At 38.7% G+C, this 21,841-nt stretch overlaps 1 protein-coding gene across 1 annotated transcript in view; it reads left to right on the top strand.

The window, feature by feature from the left end:
- ADAMTS19 (ADAM metallopeptidase with thrombospondin type 1 motif 19) overlaps positions 1-21,841 on the top strand; it is a gene marked incomplete at its 5' end in the record, with an annotated part of 123,768 nt that overhangs the window by 25,455 nt on the left and 76,472 nt on the right. The window contains 4 exons of the mRNA XM_081316933.1: positions 7,115-7,280; positions 11,850-12,022; positions 12,630-12,713; positions 14,292-14,449. Of these exons, the coding sequence (XP_081173059.1) occupies positions 7,115-7,280; positions 11,850-12,022; positions 12,630-12,713; positions 14,292-14,449 (581 nt within the window). The remainder of the gene's footprint in view (positions 1-7,114; positions 7,281-11,849; positions 12,023-12,629; positions 12,714-14,291; positions 14,450-21,841) is intronic.

Here is a 21,841-nt window from a genome sequence, read left to right on the forward strand (position 1 = left end):
TAGGGCGGTATAGAAAACTAATTAATTAAATAAATAAATAAATAAAATAAATTAAAAAGCTTTGTGGTCTGCAAAAGAATGCTGGTGGGCTAATCAATGATTTGGTGACTAGAGGAGCATCTACAGTGTTGGAGCTCGTGGTCATGGTAAGCTATGGAGGCACTAGGCAACATGACTTTCAGGGCAGTGGTGGTGATTTTATTATTATTATTTTTTTAAAAAAGTCTTTGCTCTGTCCAAGGATGCTTGGTAGGCTGCATGTACAGGCCTGGTCTAGAATTTATTTTGGAGCATTCAGCTATCTAGAGCAGGCATGTCAAACTCATTTTGTTTGAGGCAACTTCTTATAAAAGAATTGCCATTAATTTGTTTTAATAAAACAATTTAAATCAATTTTTCACTTGATTTCAAATTAAATGAATTATATTGGTTGACAATGAGATTTCTTTTTAGTACAATTGCCAAATGCAATAAACTGGTTTTAGGTATATGTTATTGGAAGGAAAAAGCAATCCCTGCTGCGTTACTGATCCCAGAGAAGCATTTGCATGTATGCAGGTATCCTTAGGGTGCCATAGTTATGGATAAGAAATATTGGTTGCAAAGTTGGCATTTCTGCATGTAATACAGATATTTTGGACTTATTTTTGTTTCTTTGCATGTTTGATATTTTTAAAAAGGCATATGCTACTGACCATGCTTATGCACATATGTAACATTTTTTGCTAGGATACATGACTACTGCTTGCCCAGAATGTGAAAAGTGAAAGATTGTGAATAAACAAAATTTTAATGTACAGATAATACCACCAGAAATTATTTTAGCCATTTTAATAAATGTTGTTATTGATGTTAAGCTCACCATGGAAAACATCATATATTGTTATGTATATACTAGGTTAATTATTTAAAGACTGAAGTGCAACATAACTAGATTCTACATAATCTATTTTTCAAAAGACACAACAGTCCAAACAGTAAAAGTAAAGTCCAAATTAAGAATATTTCATTCTTAAAAAATGTTTAATTTAAAGTAGTTTAGTTGTAATAGATGTTTATAGATTGAAAATAGTTTTCAAGAGTATTTATAAAAGATACTTTTTTTTCTAGCATCAGCTAAATTAGACATATTACATTGAGAAAAATGTTTCTCATTTCTTATTGATTTATTGATTTCATTGCAGAGATGTTAACATAGGAAATAGATTATTTTGTTATCTAATTTTACCTTCCAAAAGACAGAAGCAGATGAAAAATGTGAGGTTCTTTTCTGTTGGCTTTTTTGAATTAGCTGTTTTAGATTCTAAAAGTTTAGTTCCTAAAGAAGTAACCTTGTAAATAAGTTTAATGTCGTCTAGTGCAGGGTAGGCAAACTTGGCTCTTTTATGACTCAAGGACTTCAACTCCCAGAATTCCTGAGCCAGCATGGCTCAGCTTGGAAACCTCTCTCTTTCCCCTCAGCGTGGCTGGCTCAGGATTTCTGGGAGTTGAAGTCCATGAGTCATAAAAAAGAGCCAAGACTGCAATAGGCTTTCCAAAGCCAATAGAGGTAGCTTTTTTTTTTTTTTTTTGCAAAAAAAAGGTGCTGGAACGCCTTTCTGAGCGTTCTATGAGAAAAAAAGCCCTGAATAGAAGTATAGACTAAGGGCTGCCTCTCGGTTTGTTTGGGTGTTTGTTGTAAATTTATGGATGAGCCTATTAGCTTTCACATCATTAGATTTCATCCATGTGCCATCTGATAATGGATATCCCTTCCACTGTACTAAATACTGCATCTTTCCCTTGTAAAACCTAGAATCAAGCTTACATTTTACTTCATAATGTGTTTTTCCAGCTACCACTAGGGGACCAGGTGCTTTCTTGGGAGGAGGTCGTAAAGTGGATCCCCGGAATGGTTTTAATAAACTGCAATGAAATACAGGGTGAATCTTTCCTGGAAGTTGTAGGAGTTTCAACTCCACTGTAACTGGATTTATGATTCTGACAATGGGGCAGGGACCTAGGTATTTCGTTCCCAACTTCTTACTAGGCAATTTAAGTCGTAGATATTTTGTGGATAAATAAACTTTTTCCCCAACATGGAATGATCTCTGGGGAGACCTTTTTTATCAGCTTGCTTTTTATAAGTTTCCGAGGCTTTTTTCCGTGCGGTTTTAGTTTTGTCCCAAACTTCCCCCTATCCTGACATGGGAGGTAGAGGGCCCTTGAGGATACTCAGATATTGGGTTGAATTCTTTCCCTGTGAAAAAGGTGTGAAACTAGTGCTGCTATGAACGGTGTTGTTGTAAGCCACCTCAGCGAAAGGGAAGAAGTCAGTCCAATTCGTTTGTTGATAATCCACATAACACCTAAGGTACTGCTCCAGCTTCGAGTTCACTTTTTCAGCCGCCCCATTCGTAGACAGATGAAAAGCCGATGACAACCCCTGCAATGAGCCAATTATTTTCAGGAAACCCCTCCAAAACTTGGCTGTAAATTGCACCCCCCTGTCAGAGATTATTCATTTTGGCACACTGTGCAGACTGTAATGTGCTTAAGAAACATTTTGGTCAGTATCTGGGCTCGCGGGAGTCCCTTGCAGGTGAAGAAATGAGCCTGCTTTGAAAAAAGATCAATCATAGTCCATATTACCGTATTTCCTCTGCTTTCAGGTAACTCAACTATAAAATCCATAGCAATCTCTTCCCATGGCTGGGAAGGGTTTGCTACTGGCTGTAATAGTCCAGGGGGCTTCCCCGGAATTTTTTTCATGGTGGCACACATTGCACAGCTTTTGACATAGTTTTCCACATCCTTCTTCAAACCTGGCCACCAAAACTGCCAAAGTGTCCAGCTTGTTTCACATCATGGCTGTGTTGGAGTGCATGGAGGTGGGGGGTTTCAGGCAAATATAATTTTCCGCCCTTGTAAGCTAGTCCATCTCTACAGGTTAGGGTGGTTTGATGGTCTTTAAACCATTGATCATTGTTCAGATTTGTTGTAGACGGGGTCTTCTGCAATGTTAATTGAGAATCTGTGGCATAGGCATGATCAAATGATTGACTTGTTCATGCAGGCTTTTATACTGAGGCAATCTGGATAGAGCATCAGCCAAAATATTTTTTTCTCTTGGTATGTACTTTAGGGTGAAATTAAACCGGTTGAAGTATTGCACCCATTGTACATGTTTAGGGGAAAGTTTGCGAGGAGTTTTCAGTGCCTATAAGGTTTTGTGATCAGTTCATACTTTGAAAGGCACCTTGCTCCGTTCTAGGTAGTGCTGCCAGGTTAACAGAGCCCAACGAATTGTGAAGGCTTCATTCTCCCAAACTGCCTACCTCCTCTCGCAATCAGTGAACTTTTTTGAGGTGTAGGTGCAGGGTTGTAGGACCCCCTCATGATTCTTTTGCAAAAGTACTGCTCTGACTGCTACATCACTAGCATCAGCTTGAATCACAAATGGTTCCTCTGGGCAGAGGTGCTTTAAGATTGGCTCGACCGCAAAAAGTTTTTTTAAATTTTCAAAAGTGGTTTGACAGTTCATAGTCCATGTTAGCAGTTGACCCGGTTAAGGCTTTCTCCCATCTTTACCCATTTTTAATAAGTCTGTCAGAAGTAAAGCAATTTCAGCAAATGAAGGAATGAATTGATGGTAGAAGGTTGCAAACCCCAGAAAGCTTTGAAGCTGTTTTCGAGTCCTTGGAGGTTGCCATTCAGTTACTGCTTTCACTTTGCCAGGATCCATCTCAATGCCCTCACTGGAGATCCGGTAGCCCAAATAATCCAGTCAGGTTTGGTGGAACTCCCACTTCGATAATTTAATATACAATTTAGCATTCAGTAATTTCTTTAGCACCTCTCGCACTAAACTCACATGGTCAGCCATATTCTCACTATAGATTAAGATGTCATCAAGATAAACCAAAACCCCTTTGTATAGATGATCATGCAGCACCTAGTTAATCAGCTGCATGAAGACAGCTTGAGCTCCTTATAGTCCTAATGGCATAACTTTGAATTGATAGTTGCCCAAGGGACAGTTAAAAGCAGTTTTTCATTCATCTCCTTTTAATCTTACTCGGTAGTACACTTCTCGTAGATCTAATTTGGTGAAGATACAGCCTTTTGCTAGATAGGTTAGTAGGTCCTTCAGGAGGGAGAGGGGGTACTTATTCTCCACACTCACACAATTTAACCTCTTATAATCTACGCAGAGAACTCAGTGGGCCATCCTTTTTCTCTTTAAACAACACCGGAGCCCCCACTTGGGATTTTGCTGGTTCAATGAAGCCTCTGGCTAGATTTCTATTCACATACTGCTGTAGTTCCTCCATTTTGAGGGGGGACATAGCATACATTTTTGGTTTAGGAAGCTTGGCCCCTGGTAATATTTCAATGGCGCAGTCATTTGGCCGCGCAGTGGTAGGATGTCACATTCCTTCTCGCTAAACTCTTCCGCCCCTTGTCTATCAGGAGAGCATGCTCTTTGGGGAGCTGGCAGTGAGTATTCGGTCTTGGTTTCTTTCAAAGAATCCTTCTTTGGCTGGTTCGTTTCTGATCGCTTAGGGTCTCCACTAGGTAGGGTCCACTTGCTTTTGCCCCCGTCGCCGAAGCATCCAAGACCACGCTTTCAATCAGTGCAATGGCCTGTGCTTCATCCGTCGATGAAACAGCTGTGGCTGCGGTGCTGGTGACAGGTTTCTCCTTCTCCATCTTCCCTGAGTCTTTGTCAGCTTCCCTTCTACTTTGGGTAGGTGACTGGAGCTCAGGACCCCGTAATTTTAAAGAAAAAGTGAGTCGAGTTAATGTCATGGTTCTGATAGATGAAACCAATCAAAAGATCTTCAAGGTAAGGAATTCTTCCTTAAAGAACATTTTATTCAGGAAACAAAGTATCGGCACTTACATAGTTGAACCCAAGACTGAGATTCCCTCCCCCCAGATACAAAGTAACAAGTTGTATTTCCCACCCCACAAAAGCTGTCATAAATCACATCCCTCAATTAGCACAAAATGTGGCCTTTTCTCTCCGGCTCTTCAGCCTGCCAAAACTTTATCAGACAATGTCCTTGAGTTCCCACACTCCTGCATTTTTATGGCTAGCTAAACCCTCAAGCATTTACCCCATCCCCCCTTCTTCATCTGAACTCTAGAAGAACAGAAAAGGCACGTTAAAAGCAAAAGTAAAATGGCTGCTCATTCTCAGTGGTCAGAGCGTTGACATCCATTGTCACAGCAATGACAATTTGTTTTTAACAAACCTGTGCTGGCTACTAGTTATAACTTTGTTTGGTTCTAGTTGTTTGCAGATCTGTTTTTTTTAATTATTTTTTCTAGGATCTTCCCAGGTATTTATGTTAAACTGATTGGTCTGTAGTTTCCTGGGTCCGTTTTTTCCCCTTTCTTGAAGATGGGAACCCCATTTTCCCTTTTCCAATCCTCAGGAATATGGATGTTAAATGTGATTTTACTGGGTTTTTTTAAGAACATCTGCCATGGCTATACTAACACAATTAAATTTTACAGTTTAACTTTTTCTTTATTGATAGTTTGCCATGTGCAATGTTTCCTTAAGACAATAAAAGCATTTTTTCCCTTTAAGTAAAAAAAAGAAGACATCTTTTTCTCTATAACATGTATTATATCTTTGTTGTTTATAATGTTAAAGCATTCATTACTTTTCAGTGATTCCATCAGATACTGAGATCAAGTGATTTGTCAGAGGCCACCCAGTGAGTTTTGAGCAGGAATTTGAACCTGCTTGTGCAAACTCAGCTATATCAAATGCAATACCAGTTAGATTAGTAGACAGTGTCCAGATAAAAGAACTTAAAGCATTAATGGTCAGGAGAATCCTCCATAAATAGAAAGAGTGAAACATGCTAAGTTTCTTTTCATTTATAAAAAAATAAGACATAAACTATAACGTAGAGAAATGGATACAGAGCTTTATTTCCCCTTTTACATTGACTGAAAAGGGTCATCAAATAAATGATTAGTAGAAAATTCAAGACAAACAAAAGCATCTTCACATATGTAATTAACACATAGTATTTGTTACTACAAGAGTTGTTAATAGCGACTAGTTTACATAATTTTAAAAGAATTTTGTTTAAAATTCATAAAGTAGGTCTATACTCTGATCATCAAATATTGGGGAAGTGAAAAGGAAGTGACCTTACTGGGCCATTTGTCTGCTTGGTGTTGGTACTAAGGTACTAGAATGGGCTATATTTACATGTGATTCAGCAGTAAGGATTGCAATATTATAAGAATTATTAGTGGAATAGAATGGATCTCTCTCTCTTGTTAAGATTTCTGATTTTTATATAAAAATGTATTCTACAAGTGTAGAATGGAAATGGAATCTCTCTCTCTCTCTCTCTCTTAAAAACTAATAAGATACCCCCCACCATGATTTGGGTGGGTGGGTCAGTGCTATATTAGCAGAAACTTTATCAAATTCTATACACCATGAAATTATTTTGATATCAGGAGCTCAGTGTGTTTCAGTTACAAACTATGGTATTAGTACATTTTTACCATCAGTTTTCAAGTTTAGAACCCCATGTAAACAAATTAAAAGTAATTAAGGTTTCAAGAAACTTGCTTGCACTGATTTTCCTGATATAAAGATTATTTCTATATGGAAAATATCAACGGAAGCAGATTCTCTCTATCTCCCTCCATTCCTCTCTTCTTCCCTCCCTCCCCCGTGTGTGTGTGTGTGTGTGTGTGTGTGTGTGTGTGTATACACATGAATAGCTATGGACATCTAATCTAATCTAATCTAATCCAATCCAATCCAGAAATTTGAGGTGTGTTACTCTTTAGAAAAATGCTGGGCTGCTTTCTTAATTGATTTATTTATTAAACACGTTTAACACATAACACATTTCTTGAAAATAATTGAAACTCTTTAGTGATTTGAAATGAAGGAATTAATGTTTCCACATTTTCCTAAAGGCTATGGCACCTGATTTTTCTGGATCAGCTTGTAAAATAGAACAGTCGTAATAGTAGTGTCATTTGATAGTGTATTGCTACAATTCTTAAAACATACAATAATTTTAAATATTTTATTTTCTTTATAGCATGGTGAAATTTTAATCTGTTGCTTTTGTTTTCCCTGCAGATTGGTTTTTTGCAGATGAATGACGACTTCATATTTATTGAGCCATTCAATCATAGTTTGGCTGTGATAGGTCAAGCACATCGGGTGTGCAGACGTAAAAGATCTATACATGAAAGACCCCCTGAAAAATCCATCCCTCATAGTCAATACTGTGGTGTTTTTTCTGGTAATATAATTTCTATTAATATATTTTAATTTAATATGTACTTTATGTAAATCTTCATTTCTCACTGTTGTGTTTGTCTGATTCCTTTTACAGGGGTTTCCTATTACCTTCTCCTAAAATCAGTCTTCTCCAGCTTGGTGCTTTCCATAACTGATGGACTTCAACTTCCAAGTTTGCAAATAAGCATATTTATCATGAATTCTGGGAATATTTGATGAGTACCAGGCTGAGAATTCTGGTCTACTGGTAGAAAGTTAAATAAATCTTCATTTATTTCAGTAATTGTTATTTGGATCTGTTTTGTTAGGGTAAAATAAAGTTACCGAGATTTCCCCACTACAGTACATCATTTGCCTCCATTTATAAACAGCGGATTAAATACTTTTACTTGGAATTAAGGTTAACTGAAGATAGTAAGACAACCAAGCAGTGTTGTGCAAGGATTTTAATAGAACAGATAATCTATAACTCCCTTTTGGAATGGGACCACTCTCTTTTCTGATTTTACAACTTTCTTCTGCTCAAGATAATTTTTCTTGCGGTGTTCAAGTTGTATTTATCAGTTAAAATAAATATTCACAAACTGAATAAGAGTTGTGTTGTCTAATTCTAGTCCCCTTTGAAAGATAGCTTTACTAGTCTTATATTTTGCAATTTTTTTTAGAAATCAGTAATTTTTTTTTACAAATCAGCTATGATGATTACTTAACTCAGATATGTCCTGCAAGTAGGCTTTCTAAGTAGGTGGTTGTTTAGAATATACTGTAATTTGATATGAATGACTATTATATTAAATTTATGGTTTCTTTTTTTGTCATTATTTTCCTAACAGTTGGGATGTGAGGCAGGAAGGCAAGGTCTAAATTTTTATTTTATGGACACTCAGGGTGGGAGGGTAGAAATGATGAAATGAATATTGCAACAGCACAATGCTTGTTTTGTCATGCTGATGAAATTTTCAGGTCCTGTACAAGCCATTGATTTCTTATTTGGATTTTCCAAAGGGATAAATGTGGTCATAAACAAGTTACATTAACCTTTCTGTCAAGTAATTTATGTATCTTTTGTCATTATTTATAAAAAGTAATGGTAGCTTACTATTTTTGCCATCTTTTTAATTCATAATAGTATGTAGCAAAAGATATTTTTATTATTTTTAAGCTTCCGTTGTTCTTACCCCAACTAGTTTTTTCTTATATTTATGTGATCTATTGCACTTACTCCATATACATAGTTTGTATATGGAATACTACTGACAGACTAGTTTTAATCATAGAATATTGCCTGAGCCAGTAATACTTTGAAATTGAAAAAAAGGGTTTTAAATGTAACAATTGTATACAGGGGTATTGAATAGGTGTAATGAATTTTTTTACTAATATTTTATTCTGTTTTTATTATCTTTCTTAAATATTGGATTAAGGAAGAAAAAATGAAAACTATTTCATAATACCTTATTAACTTAATTTCTTCCTCTAGTAAACAATTTTGTTGTAAATCTGTACTTCCTTGGGAATAAGATTGCTTTAATATAATTACTCAAATGTTTGAATTATTATTTGTAAGACTGTAGTGTACTTCAAAGGGACGCGGTGGCTCAGTGGGTTAGGACGCTGAGCTTGTTGATCAGAAGGTCGGCAGTTTGGCGGGTCGAATCCCGAGTGCCGCGTAACAGAGTGAGCGCCTGTTACTCGTCCCAGCTTCTGCCAACCTAGCAGTTCGAAAGCACGTAAAAAGGCAAGTAGAAAAATAGGGACCACTACGGTGGGAAGGTAACAGCGTTCCGTGCGCCTTTGGCGTCTAGTCATGCCGGCCACATGACCACGGAGACGTCCTCGGACAAGCGCTGGCTCTTCGGCTTTGAAACGGAGATGAGCACCGGCCCCTAGAATCGGAAACGACTAGCACACATGTGCGGGGGAACCTTTACCTTTACCTTAGTGTACTTCAGTATATATAAATATTTGTTACTTGTTTTCAGGAACTAGCTTTCTACTACACTGTTTCATGATTAAAGGGGGAAAAATGAGCCTGGAATTATTTTTCTCATTGGATGTGGATTTGAGTTAGAATTTAGTACATGTTGATTCGCTATATATAGCTCAGCCATCCCGAACCAGATGACTTTCAAATATGCCATATTGTTACATTAATAATCTTCAACCAGTTATAAGACATTCTCTAATGCATACATGAGAACCATTGTTTTCTTCAATACATTTTGGGAAGCTGAAATTGCTATTAACTATTTTCATCATGTTTAGAAGGTAAAAGCACATAATGTTATATTTATCTGGATGAAGAATACCGAGAAATTAAGACTGTCTTCCTCCATCCAGTGAATATTTACAGAGCCTTGGTGGAGCAGTGGGCTGATGCCTCCTTAAGTAACACCAGCTGCCTGCAATTAGTGCAGGTTCGCATCCCACCAGGCTCAAGGTTGACTCAGCCTTCCATCCTTCCGAGGTAGGTAAAATGAGGACCCAGATTGTTGGGGGCAATTAAGCTGACTTTGTAATAATGCCGCTTGGGGTGTGTGTGAAAGCCCTAATAAGCAGGCATATACATAGAATGAAGGCTACTGCTAAGCTTGTAAGCCGCCCTGAGTCTTCGGAGAAGGGCGGGATATAAATGGAATAAAAATAAATAAAAATAAAATAAATAAAATAAATATTGAACAGATTCTCAGCTAATTTTAGATGATCTTTGCTGTTTTTAATGTAAATTACTTGGGTGAAGTCTAATCTTTTTTACAGTAAATACAATATTGACCATATTTTATATATATATATATATATATATATATATATATATATATATATATATATATATATATATATATATATATATATATATATATATATATATATATATATATATATGCATATACATATATATATATACATATATATACATATACATATATATATATATATATATACACACACACACACACACATATATATATATATATATATATATATTGCTTATAAATTATAAATCTGAATTGGATGATCAATTAATCCAAAAGTTCTTGTGGGCACCATCTAAATTTCCAGATGTTTGATACCAGTAGTCTTTTCAACTGCATTCTTTGACAGGAAGAAATGAAGACTGCACCACCTGTACTCTCAGTTCCTTCAACCTCTTACCAAATACTGATCAGTGTGCTTTCAGTATCCAAGATTATGAATAGCTATGCCATTTCTTCCCAGTGATACAATTGATCAATATCAAACTGACAGATTGCTACTTCGGTCTTTGTCAGCAGGAAGTCTTACGATTACCTCAACTTACGACCACAACTGAGCCTGAAATTTGTTAAGCGAGACATTTACTGAGTTTTGCCTCGTTTTCTTGCAGCAGTTGTTAAGTGAATCACTGCAGTTGATAAATTAGTAACCTGGTTGTTAAGTGAATCTGGCTTTCCCATTGACTTTGCTTGTCAGAAGGTCGCAAAAGGCAATCACATGACTTTGGGACACAACAATAGTCATAAGTATGAATCAGTTGTCAAGCATCTGAATTTTGATCAGATGCTGCTGCAAAGGTCGATAACTGTGAAAAAGGGTCATAAGTCACCTTTTTTCAGTGCCGTTGTAACTTTGAATGGTCACTAAATGAACTGTTAGTTGAAGATTACCCATATTGCCACTTATTGCTTCCTCCTCTTCAGGGCAGAAGCAGGAATTCTTTCTTTTGCAGACTTTCTTCCTTGTCCCTCAGACTTATAGCAGCGGCTCTTCATCCAGAGATGAACTCTCCTCAATGGAGAGACTCTGAAATCTATTCGAAAGCTTCCCCCCTTCCCCCCCCCAAAAAAAACTTGGTTCTTTGTAACAAATTCTTCCATCATTTTCCTGGTAGGCTTCTTCATATTTCTGTCCCACCATCTGATCCAATAATTCTTTCTTCCTCTGTAAGCTGGATAGATTTGTTTCTAGGCCCTTTACCTTCTCTTCCAGAAAGGCAGGCAGCTGCTTGCCTATTACTAGCTGATGGCTTCTATGAGGCTTTTCTTTTAAAAGCAAATTGACTGAAGTGAATTCACTTGCCAGTAACACAAAAGATTACATTTTTAAGTGTAGCAGGCTTAATGTACACACTGAGTTTAGCTCAGTGATACATCTTATGTTTGAATGCAAAAGGCTGTCGCTTCATTCCTACCACTACCAACAAAATGTCTGTAGAGATTCTCAGTCATCCAGCTCAGCTGAAGAAGCTTCTTGGATGAGAAGCCAAATATCTTGAAAGAATAACAAGAAAGTCCAAGTTGCCTCTTTAAAAAGTGCCTTTGGTACATTACCAGCAAAATTTGGGAAAACTTTTGATCCAAAATCGAGAAGAGTTATTACTAAATAATAAAGTAGTAATTAGCTCTATACTGCACTTTTCATTTGGAATTCAAGGTTGTTCCATTTTTAAAGCACTTTATTTGAGAATAATTGGTGCTAAGCTATAATAATTTAAAATAATATAATGTTCCATGCTTAAATGTAATTATAAATCAGGCCCTCCTTGAATTTTATACCACTATTCCAGCTACTACTTCTGTTGTTTCTATTGCAGAGAAAAGAAGAGTCAGGGGTCAAAAAGGCACAGAGACTGGACGAGGAAAGAGATATTCCTATAAATTACCTCAAGAATATAATGTGGAGACTGTAGTGATTGCAGATCCAGCAATGGTTTCCTATCATGGAGCAGATGCTGCTAGGAGATTTATTTTAACTATTTTAAATATGGTAAGAAAATATAGATCTTTTCAGCAATAGAATACATTAAAGTTAAATATAACTTACATAAAATAGAGAATATAGCCTTAATGAGCTAGTGGGATTGGAAAAGAAAAGGAATCATAGCTAGTACTTTTACACTGACACTAAGATATTGCCACCTCTCAAGATCCATCACAAAATTATCTCATAAAATCCACTATTAGCTTGGAATTTATAGAGCATTAAAAATAGCCAGTTTTTTTCTCCTACTATCCAGACTCATTATTATTGCCCTGTATATTGAGAAAAAATTGAGACTAGTATCTTGTTCTACTATTGCAAATATAAAATTCTATGTATTTGATAAGAATATAATGAAAGCAACAAAAACTGAACTGAAGGTGCAGATGATGTTAATGTCATTGCCAGCCAACTGAATACATGAAGAACCAATTACAAACATAAACATACATGTTTTGTGTAGAATCTACATCCTGAATAGATTGTCATACTGCAATTATTTGAGAAGACATTGAAAACACAGTATTCCACAGCATTTTGAGAAGATGCCTCAAATAATCCGTTATTTGTCCTATTATTAATTTTTCCATGACTATATTTCGTTTGTTTTCAGGTATTTAATCTTTTCCAGCACAAGAGCCTTGGAGTTCAAATGAACCTTCGGGTGACTAAGCTTGTTCTGCTTCATGAAACTCCGGTGAGAAAGTACTGCATTTATCTCTTACATGTACAGTAAAAAAAGGCAAACATTGATACAAGAACCTGCAATCGTCAGTGGCCTAAAATAAAAGTGAAGTCGAAGGGAACACCATAGATTGCTGACCTTTCTTAAAGAATAAAAACACTGCTTTGTCTTTAAGCAATTTGAGAGAGGGTCAAAAAGGGGGAAATTTCAGAGCACGGTTGCGTTTCCCGGTACCTGATATACAGTAGTATCGGTGTTGAACAGTAACCTTTACATCACTGTTTGACCCATCTTTCATTACAATAATTTAAACCAGTCAATTCTCATTTTGAGTTAGCTTTTTCTCATTGATGGAATAATATATCAATTGCAGTTGTGCAAAAACCATCCAATTTAGCTGAAACAGTCCATTCTTTCTTGGCTTGACGCCCTGCAGGGTTAGACTGTTATGATTTACTTGCAGCTCCAAAGTGTGATTTGAGAAAGGTGAATTCCATTCCTGTTGTCAATATATTTTTGTATATATATGTTTTAACATTTCCCTTCAGAGATATGGGCTTTTTTATTCTTGGGAGGCTTCCTTTTTATTTTCTGTATAGGGAAATTTTGTACAAGATAGGGTTAAGTGTAAGACTAATTCCCCTGCTTGACCATGCAGATGTGGTAGAGGTGGATGTAGGTGGGAAAGGTTTTTTGCATAAGGAGAAAAGAAGGAAATGATGGTCCTTTCTCAAAAACTTTATCTTGAGGCTTTGCAGGCCATCTTTTCAGGTGAAGCTGGATTGTGACCCTATTACGTTGCTAGGAGGAAAAATTAGAACTCATTAGAGTGAAAGCTCTGAAGAGATTTATTGCAGCTAGATTGAATAAAGTAAATGCAGAAAAAGAGGCTTGATTGTGAACCTTCGACCTTTTCAATCATTCAGAATGCCGTCAGAGCAATCTAATGCTTAAGTGTGTTCAACTGTTGTGTTTTATTTTTATATTACTAAATGGAAGTACTATTCCATTGGAAATGTATTTGAGCATTCTATTATGACATGACACGTTTATTTGGCTAGAGCATCCTCATAATTAGGGTGATATTATTACTTGCCTGTCTGCTGAAACAAACACAAATAACATTCTTTTGAACTTTGAACAAATGCACTTAAATCTTTAAAGTTGTTTGAAGTTATATAAAATATAATAATACAAAAGCCAGTTTGATATAGTGGTTAAGGTGCTCAACTAAAAATTAAGGTTAAACAGTCTTCTAAATAGCTTGATTCTGTTGATTAAGATATGCTCAGCAAATCAAAATATTTCAACAATAGAACATTTAGACATGTAGGATTTATATTTACCTAACTATATCAATAAATTCTTCAATCTTGGGTCTTCTTACTCCTGGAATTTTCTACCAGGATTCTGAGAATTCTCAGAACTCCCAAACATCTAAAGGACACTATGTAGTAAAAGACTACAGAAGAAAATAGTATTTTTGTAAATGTAATGCAGCAATATTCTTTCTGGAACTTTGTTCTAAAGCTTTTTGGAAGTTTTGTTGCAAAAAATATCTTCATTTAAAATATTTATTAAAATTTTCAGGCAGAGATGTATATTGGACATCATGGTGAAAAAATGCTAGAGAGCTTTTGCAAATGGCAACATGAAGAATTTGGTAAGAAAAATGACATACATTTAGAAATGTCAACAAGCTGGAGTGAAAATGTGTCACCAGTGGATGCAGCTGTATTAATCACCAGGTACATTTTCCTCTTGTATATTAGTGATTCTGAAGCTCATGCCGAGATTTTATGTACTCTGTTCCAATGAGCTCTTTCTGCAGACAAAACTGCTTCTGTCAATAGATTACAGAAGGATAATTCCTCCCTCTCTCCTCCTATAGTTTCACTGCATGGATTTGGTGAAAATCATTTTGGAGAGGAAATTTCATTACATCTAATTTGTCTGTTAGCCACTGTTTTCATTTACTTTTCCTGAGGAGGCAACTTTTTTTTGTCTGATTAACTGATTCCAGATGAGTATTCTGAATATCTTAGTTTGGTATACTTTATGTACTTTGCAGTACTTTCTTATTTACCTATTTTCTATTTATGTTATTTAATTATTTGCTTATTTATTTGCTTATTTATTTGCTCATTCATTCATTCATTCATTCATTCACGATGCTTATAACCTGCTCCTGTCTGGAGGACTCTAGGTATCATACAGCAAGACAGAAAATAGAAATACATAATAATAAACTCCAAAATTAATTATAGAGGGATGAACAGTCTCAGTCAGGAACACTGAGGTCCAAAGGCTTTCTGAAAACTATAACCTTGGCTTGCTTACAGAATATTAACCTGGGGGCTGAATCTACCTCAATGGGGAGAGAGTTCCATAAAATGTTAGAGTCTTGGCAGCTAACTCGATCAAAAATGATTCTGTCATGAAAAATTCACAGTCTTCCTTAAAATAATGTATTGAGATGAAAAGAATAGGATTACAAGAATTTCAGCAACTGAATTATTTCAGTTTAGAATTACCGTATATACTTGAGTATAAGCCGACTCGAGTATAAGCCGAGACCCCCAATTTCACCCCCAAAAACTGGAAAAAGTTGGTGACTTGAGTATAAGCCGATCCGCCGTTCTGCAAGCCTCCGCCGCCGGCTGCTTCGTTCCGCAGCGGAAAGAAGCAGGCAGGCTGCTTCGTTCCGCAGTGGAAAGAAGCAGCCTGCTTCGTTCAGGCTGCTTCGTTCCACAGCGGAAAGAAGCAGGCAGGCAGGGGGCGGAGGAACGGAGACCCGGCGACGTTTGGGGAGGTTTGGTCGCCTCTCCAAATATCCCCAAACGTCGCCGGGTCTCCGTTCCTCTGTGCCCTGCCTGCCTGCTTCTTTCCACAGCGGAAAGAAGCAGGCAGGCAGGGGGCGGAGGAACGGAGACCCGGCGACGTTTGGGGAGGTTTGGGCGCCTCTCCAAATATCCCCAAACGTCGCCGGGTCTCCGTTCCTCTGTGCCCTGCCTGCCTGCTTCTTTCCACAGCGGAAAGAAGCAGGCAGGCAGGGGGCGGAGGAACGGAGACCCGGCGACGTTTGGGGAGGTTTGGGCGCCTCTCCAAATATCCCCAAACGTCGCCGGGTCTCCGTTCCTCTGTGCCCTGCCTGCCTGCTTCTTTCCACAGCGGAAAGAAGCAGGCAGGCAGGGGGCGGAGGAACGGAGACCCGGCGACGTTTGGGGAGGTTTGGGTGCCTCTCCAAATATCCCCAAACGTCGCCGGGTCTCCGTTCCTCTGTGCCCTGCCTGCCTGCTTCTTTCCACAGCGGAAAGAAGCAGGCAGGCAGGGGGCGGAGGAACGGAGACCCGGCGACGTTTGGGGAGGTTTGGGCGCCTCTCCAAATATCCCCAAACGTCGCCGGGTCTCCGTTCCTCTGTGCCCTGCCTGCCTGCTTCTTTCCACAGCGGAAAGAAGCAGGCAGGCAGGGGGCGGAGGAACGGAGACCCGGCGACGTTTGGGGAGGTTTGGGCGCCTCTCCAAATATCCCCAAACGTCGCCGGGTCTCCGTTCCTCTGTGCCCTGCCTGCCTGCTTCTTTCCACAGCGGAAAGAAGCAGGCAGGCAGGGGGCGGAGGAACGGAGACCCGGCGACGTTTGGGGATATTTGGAGAGGCGCCCAAACCTCCCCAAACGTCGCCGGGTCTCCGTTCCTCCGCCCCCTGCCTGCCTGCTTCTTTCCGCTGTGGAAAGAAGCAGGCAGGCAGGGCACAGAGGAACGGAGACCCGGCGACGTTTGGGGATATTTGGAGAGGCGCCCAAACCTCCCCAAACGTCGCCGGGTCTCCGTTCCTCCGCCCCCTGCCTGCCTGCTTCTTTCCGCTGTGGAAAGAAGCAGGCAGGCAGGGCACAGAGGAACGGAGACCCGGCGACGTTTGGGGATATTTGGAGAGGCGCCCAAACCTCCCCAAACGTTGCCGGGTCTCCGTTCCTCCGCCCCCTGCCTGCCTGCTTCTTTCCGCTGTGGAAAGAAGCAGGCAGGCAGGGCACAGAGGAACGGAGACCCGGCGACGTTTGGGGATATTTGGAGAGGCGCCCAAACCTCCCCAAACGTCACCGGGTCTCCGTTCCTCCGCCCCCTGCCTGCCTGCTTCTTTCCGCTGTGGAAAGAAGCAGGCAGGCAGGGCACAGAGGAACGGAGACCCGGCGACGTTTGGGGATATTTGGAGAGGCGCCCAAACCTCCCCAAACGTCGCCGGGTCTCCGTTCCTCCGCCCCCTGCCTGCCTGCTTCTTTCCGCTGTGGAAAGAAGCAGGCAGGCAGGGCACAGAGGAACGGAGACCCGGCGACGTTTGGGGATATTTGGAGAGGCGCCCAAACCTCCCCAAACGTCGCCGGGTCTCCGTTCCTCCGCCCCCTGCCTGCCTGCTTCTTTCCGCTGTGGAAAGAAGCAGGCAGGCAGGGCACAGAGGAACGGAGACCCGGCGACGTTTGGGGATATTTGGAGAGGCGCCCAAACCTCCCCAAACGTCGCCGGGTCTCCGTTCCTCCGCCCCCTGCCTGCCTGCTTCTTTCTGCTGTGGAAAGAAGCAGGCAGGCAGGGCGCAGAGGAACGGAGACCCGGCTTCGTTTGGGGAGGTTTGGGGAGGTGCGCGCGCACCTCCCCAAACCTCCCCAAACTTCGGAAGGTCTCCGGACGGCGGTGGCTTGGGAGAGGTGAGCGCGATCCCGGAAGCTCCAAAGCCTCGGCCGCGCACAAGTCCTCGGTAATTTTTTTGTTGACTGGAGTATAAGCCGAAGTGGAATTTTTCAGCCCAAAAAGTGGGCTGAAAAATTCGGCTTATACTCAAGTATATACGGTAATGTATACCCCAATGTAGGGCATACTTTATTTCTTTGCAATATTTTTTTTCTGAACCAGCAGAAAGGCAGATTATTTTACACCAACTGCATTGACAAAATCACCATCAGTCAATTGGAAAAGGCAGCTTTCATCCTGAAACAATATCTTTAACACTCTCAAACAACATCTGCTTATCTCAAGTCCTTGAGGACACGATAGGTAGACAAAAATGCCAAATCCAATCTGAACATCTGGCTGTGTGACAAACGATAATATGCATAAATAAAAATATGCATGATGCCTGGATGATCATAAGTACAGTTTTAGTCATTGATAAATAATCTAACTGGCTCTAGGTCTCATAGACCTAAGGCTTTTACTAGTTAAGTTTAAATGTATTTACACATGCAAGCTTTTAAAATTTTCATTAAAGCATTATACCTGGCCTGATTTTAAGTTAGAAGGACAGATGATACTGGAATGTTTAAGACTAAGAATAACAGAGATTGATTTAAAAGTATTATTTTAAAGAATAATTAGTGTTTTAAATTTTATCTTAAATTGTAAATTTGTTATTTAATGACATGGTCTGCCCAGAATCCTTGTTAATTGGAGCAGGCTATAAATATAACAAATAAATGAGTAAATAAATACTAAAAATATTGTTATAAAAATAGAATTTAACCTTAATAACTAGCTGAGTTCAGTTTAACTGAAATTCATTGGAAAGTTTTCTTTTGCAATTTTCTTATGCTGTGTTATCTTGTCATAGGTTATGTATACCCCCATTCCCTTTTTATATATTTTTATGTATCTGATTGCCTTTTTACTTGTTTCTTTGAAGAGATTTTTATATAATTATAGGTTTTATCTTTAGGAGCTGAATATTCAGTTTTTGCATTGCCTAAAGGACCTCTTGAAGTGCTACATTTAATAAGTTTAAATCTTTATGAACAAGGTATAATTTATAGTAATGACTCAGTGTAGTTGCCCATTCTTGCCTGAAATACTTTTCTACCATTAGTTAAGCTTTAGAAATCTATCATAAATCTCTTAAAAGCTTTACTATATTCCCCTTGAATAAAGGTTTGTTCAATCTTTGGTAAGCTTGATAAACCACTTTCAAAAGAGACCAGCTTCTCTGATAGTATAAAAGATTTGAATAGTATTGTATCCTATGAGTGCTTCCAGATTTCATATATGAGATTATTCCACATATTAGTTATTTAATTTATACAATGGAGTACAATAATATGCAAATAGAATTGAAAGGTTTTTTTTAACCTTTTTTTATATTAAACTGACAGGATCAGAAAGAACTGGCTCAGAAGTTAGAAATTTAAGACAATCAGCCAGGAAACCCTATACCATTTCAGACAAATCGTTGCCAGTCTCTTCTTAAAAACTTCCAGTGTTGGAGCATTCACAACTTCTGGAGGAAGGTTGTTCCACTGGTTAATTGTTCTAACTGTCAGGAAGTTTCTCCTTAGTTCTAGGTTGCTTCTCTCTTTGATTAGTTTCCATCCATTGTTTCTTGTCCTGTCTTCAAGTGCATGATTCCCTCTTTGTGGCAGCCCCTGAGATATTGGAACACTGCTATCATGTCACCCCTTGTCCTTCTCTTAATTAAACCCAATTCCAGCAACCGTTCCTTATATGTTTTAGCCTCCAGTCCCCTAATCATCTTTGTTGCTCTTCTCTGTACTCTTTCTAGAGTCTCAACATCTTTTTTACATCATGGTGACCAAAACTGGATGCAATATTCCAAGTGTGGCCTTACCAAGGCATTGTAAAGTGGTATTAACACTTCATGTGATCTTTATTCTGTCCCCCTGCTAATGCAGCCTAGCACTGTGTTGGCTTTTTTGGCAGCTGCAGCACACTGCTGGCTCATATTTAAGTGATTGTCGACTAGGACTCTGAGATCCCTCTCACAGTTGCTACTATTGAGCAAGATACCACCTATACTGTACCTGTGCATTTGGTTTTTCTTGCCTAAATGGAGAACCTTACTTTATTCACCATTGAATTTCATTTTGTTAGATATGGTTCAGGTCTGTCAAGATCCTTCTGTATCCTAAGCCTATTTTCTGGAGTGTTGGCTATTCCTTCCAGCTTGGTGTCGTCTGCAGTTTTGATGAGTTCCCCATATATCCCCTCATCCAGATCATTGATGAAGACATGGAAGAACACTGGGCCCAGAACATAGCCCTGGAGCACCCCACTACACACTTCCCTCCATGTAGATGCAGTTCCATTGAGGCAACCTTCTGGTTGACAAGCCCAGTGTCTTAAACTGCTAAGCCACGACCCCTCTTAATAATGAGAAAAAGGGGTGGAGAATGTCTTGCTTCCAATTCTTGCACTCCGTTATTGAATTACTCTGTACATCATGTTGGCTTTACTGGGACAGCATGAAGGTGGTTCAGAATATTGGATAGTAGAAGTACCCTTCAGATGCTCTGAAGTGAAATACATTGTCTTAAACTAGAAGACATCCAAGGAACCTTCCAACTTCGGTGGAAAAGTAATAGCATTCATTGTACCTTGGCATATAGTCATGCTGCCCACATGATCACAGAAATATCTTCAAACAACGCTAGGAAACGAAGATGAGCACACCTCCTAGAGTCGGATATGACTGGACAGGGGAAATTTTTACCTTTTATGTTTCCTCATTGTTATATTGCTGCTCTATTTTGAGCAAAAGCAAAAAAATAAAGCAATATTGCAGAGGGCTTCAACAGAGATTCACAAGGAAATGGTAACAACACATAGCAAAACCCAAATCAGTGCATCCACAAGAATGGAGAAGTGCTCAATTAAGTTTGAACCTACAGTAATTAGAGGTGCATTTTTTGGTTACAAAGCCTAAAAGACAGGTTTTCCCAGATAATGTTTATTGTAGTCTAAAATTAAGAGTAGCATACCTAAATGTACAGTATTGCTATGGAAAAATTATTATTACAAAAAAAACTTAACAACAACAACTTTATTGTCACTTTGAATGTACACCAATCGGCATACATCAAAATGAAATTTCATTGCATACAGCTCTGAAAGGGTTACCACCTCCGATATATACTCCTTGTTTGTGGCCAGCTCAAGTTTCAGAACGTCCATTTTAGTCTCTAGGGAGTGAATGATGGCAAACAGGAGAGATGGAAATGGAGCTCCATGTGGATTAGCTTGTATTCCTGCACGACAACCTCGCCTCCTTTTCTTTTTCTGATCCTGTCTCTTCCACCTTTTCCTTAAAGGGGCCTCACTCCTTTTGGCCCCCGGAGCATGCTGCTGCCACCTCCAACTCCTCCAAAAGCCTCTCTCCATTCCTCTGGGCCTGCTGACAGCCTCATCCAGTTCCTTTGCTCCATAAGCCCCGGGACCTTTCCTCCTCTGCCTCCTATGGAAACAGTCCTAATTTGCAATAAAATCCATTGCTATGCCAGCAGTCAGATCTTGCTTCCAGCAGAACAATTTCAAACAGTGAAAACGGCCATCTTTGCTTAAAGATCTCATCAACAGTTCCGAAACAGCTAAAACCTCGCCATACTAGCAAAGATTGTCAGTCGTATCTTAGCTTAGTCCCACCACATTGCTCAAACACATTAAAACCTTCTCGATCATGTGGCCTATATTCCTTTTTTTGTGTAAATATTTTATTAGAATTTTTTAACATAACATAAATCATTATAAAACAGAATGTTGTCTGGGTGACATTTATAAAACAGTCCTTAACAATTAATTTCTATAATCTATATTCCATATGTTAATTGTTTGATTTCCCCTTTCCCCAACGTATCTTTCTTTGCAAAACATTACATTAAGACAGTTTTATTTGCTTAACAACAGTTCAATATATAGTTTCAATAATCCTGTATATCATTTTAGTTGCCTTATCATAAATCCTGTCACCATGTTTATTTCAGCTTATTTCTCCCCTTTTTAACACTTAACTATATTTACCTTGGTGGATTTCATTCTGTTTTTTCCGTACCCTCTCATATTTTTATATTTCCCAATCAATAAGTAAAAACAAAAAACAAAAAAGAAACAGAAAAAAGAAAGAAGAGCAGCTTATTTCTCCCTCCAAATTCTAAATGTTCTTACAAATAACAATCAGTTCAACATTTAACTATATTTACATTAGTGGATTTAAATACTAGACTACAAAAGATAACATATGAAAATATGTAATTCTCCTAATTTAATATATATTTATTCCCTCAATTTCTCATTCTTTTTAACCATAGCTAAGTATATTTCAAATTTTTCCCATTTCTTAGCCATATTCAAACGAATGTTTCTTTTTGAAG

This window comes from Vipera berus (assembly GCF_964194415.1).
Source record: "Vipera berus genome assembly, chromosome: 2".
NCBI lineage: Eukaryota > Metazoa > Chordata > Lepidosauria > Squamata > Viperidae > Vipera > Vipera berus.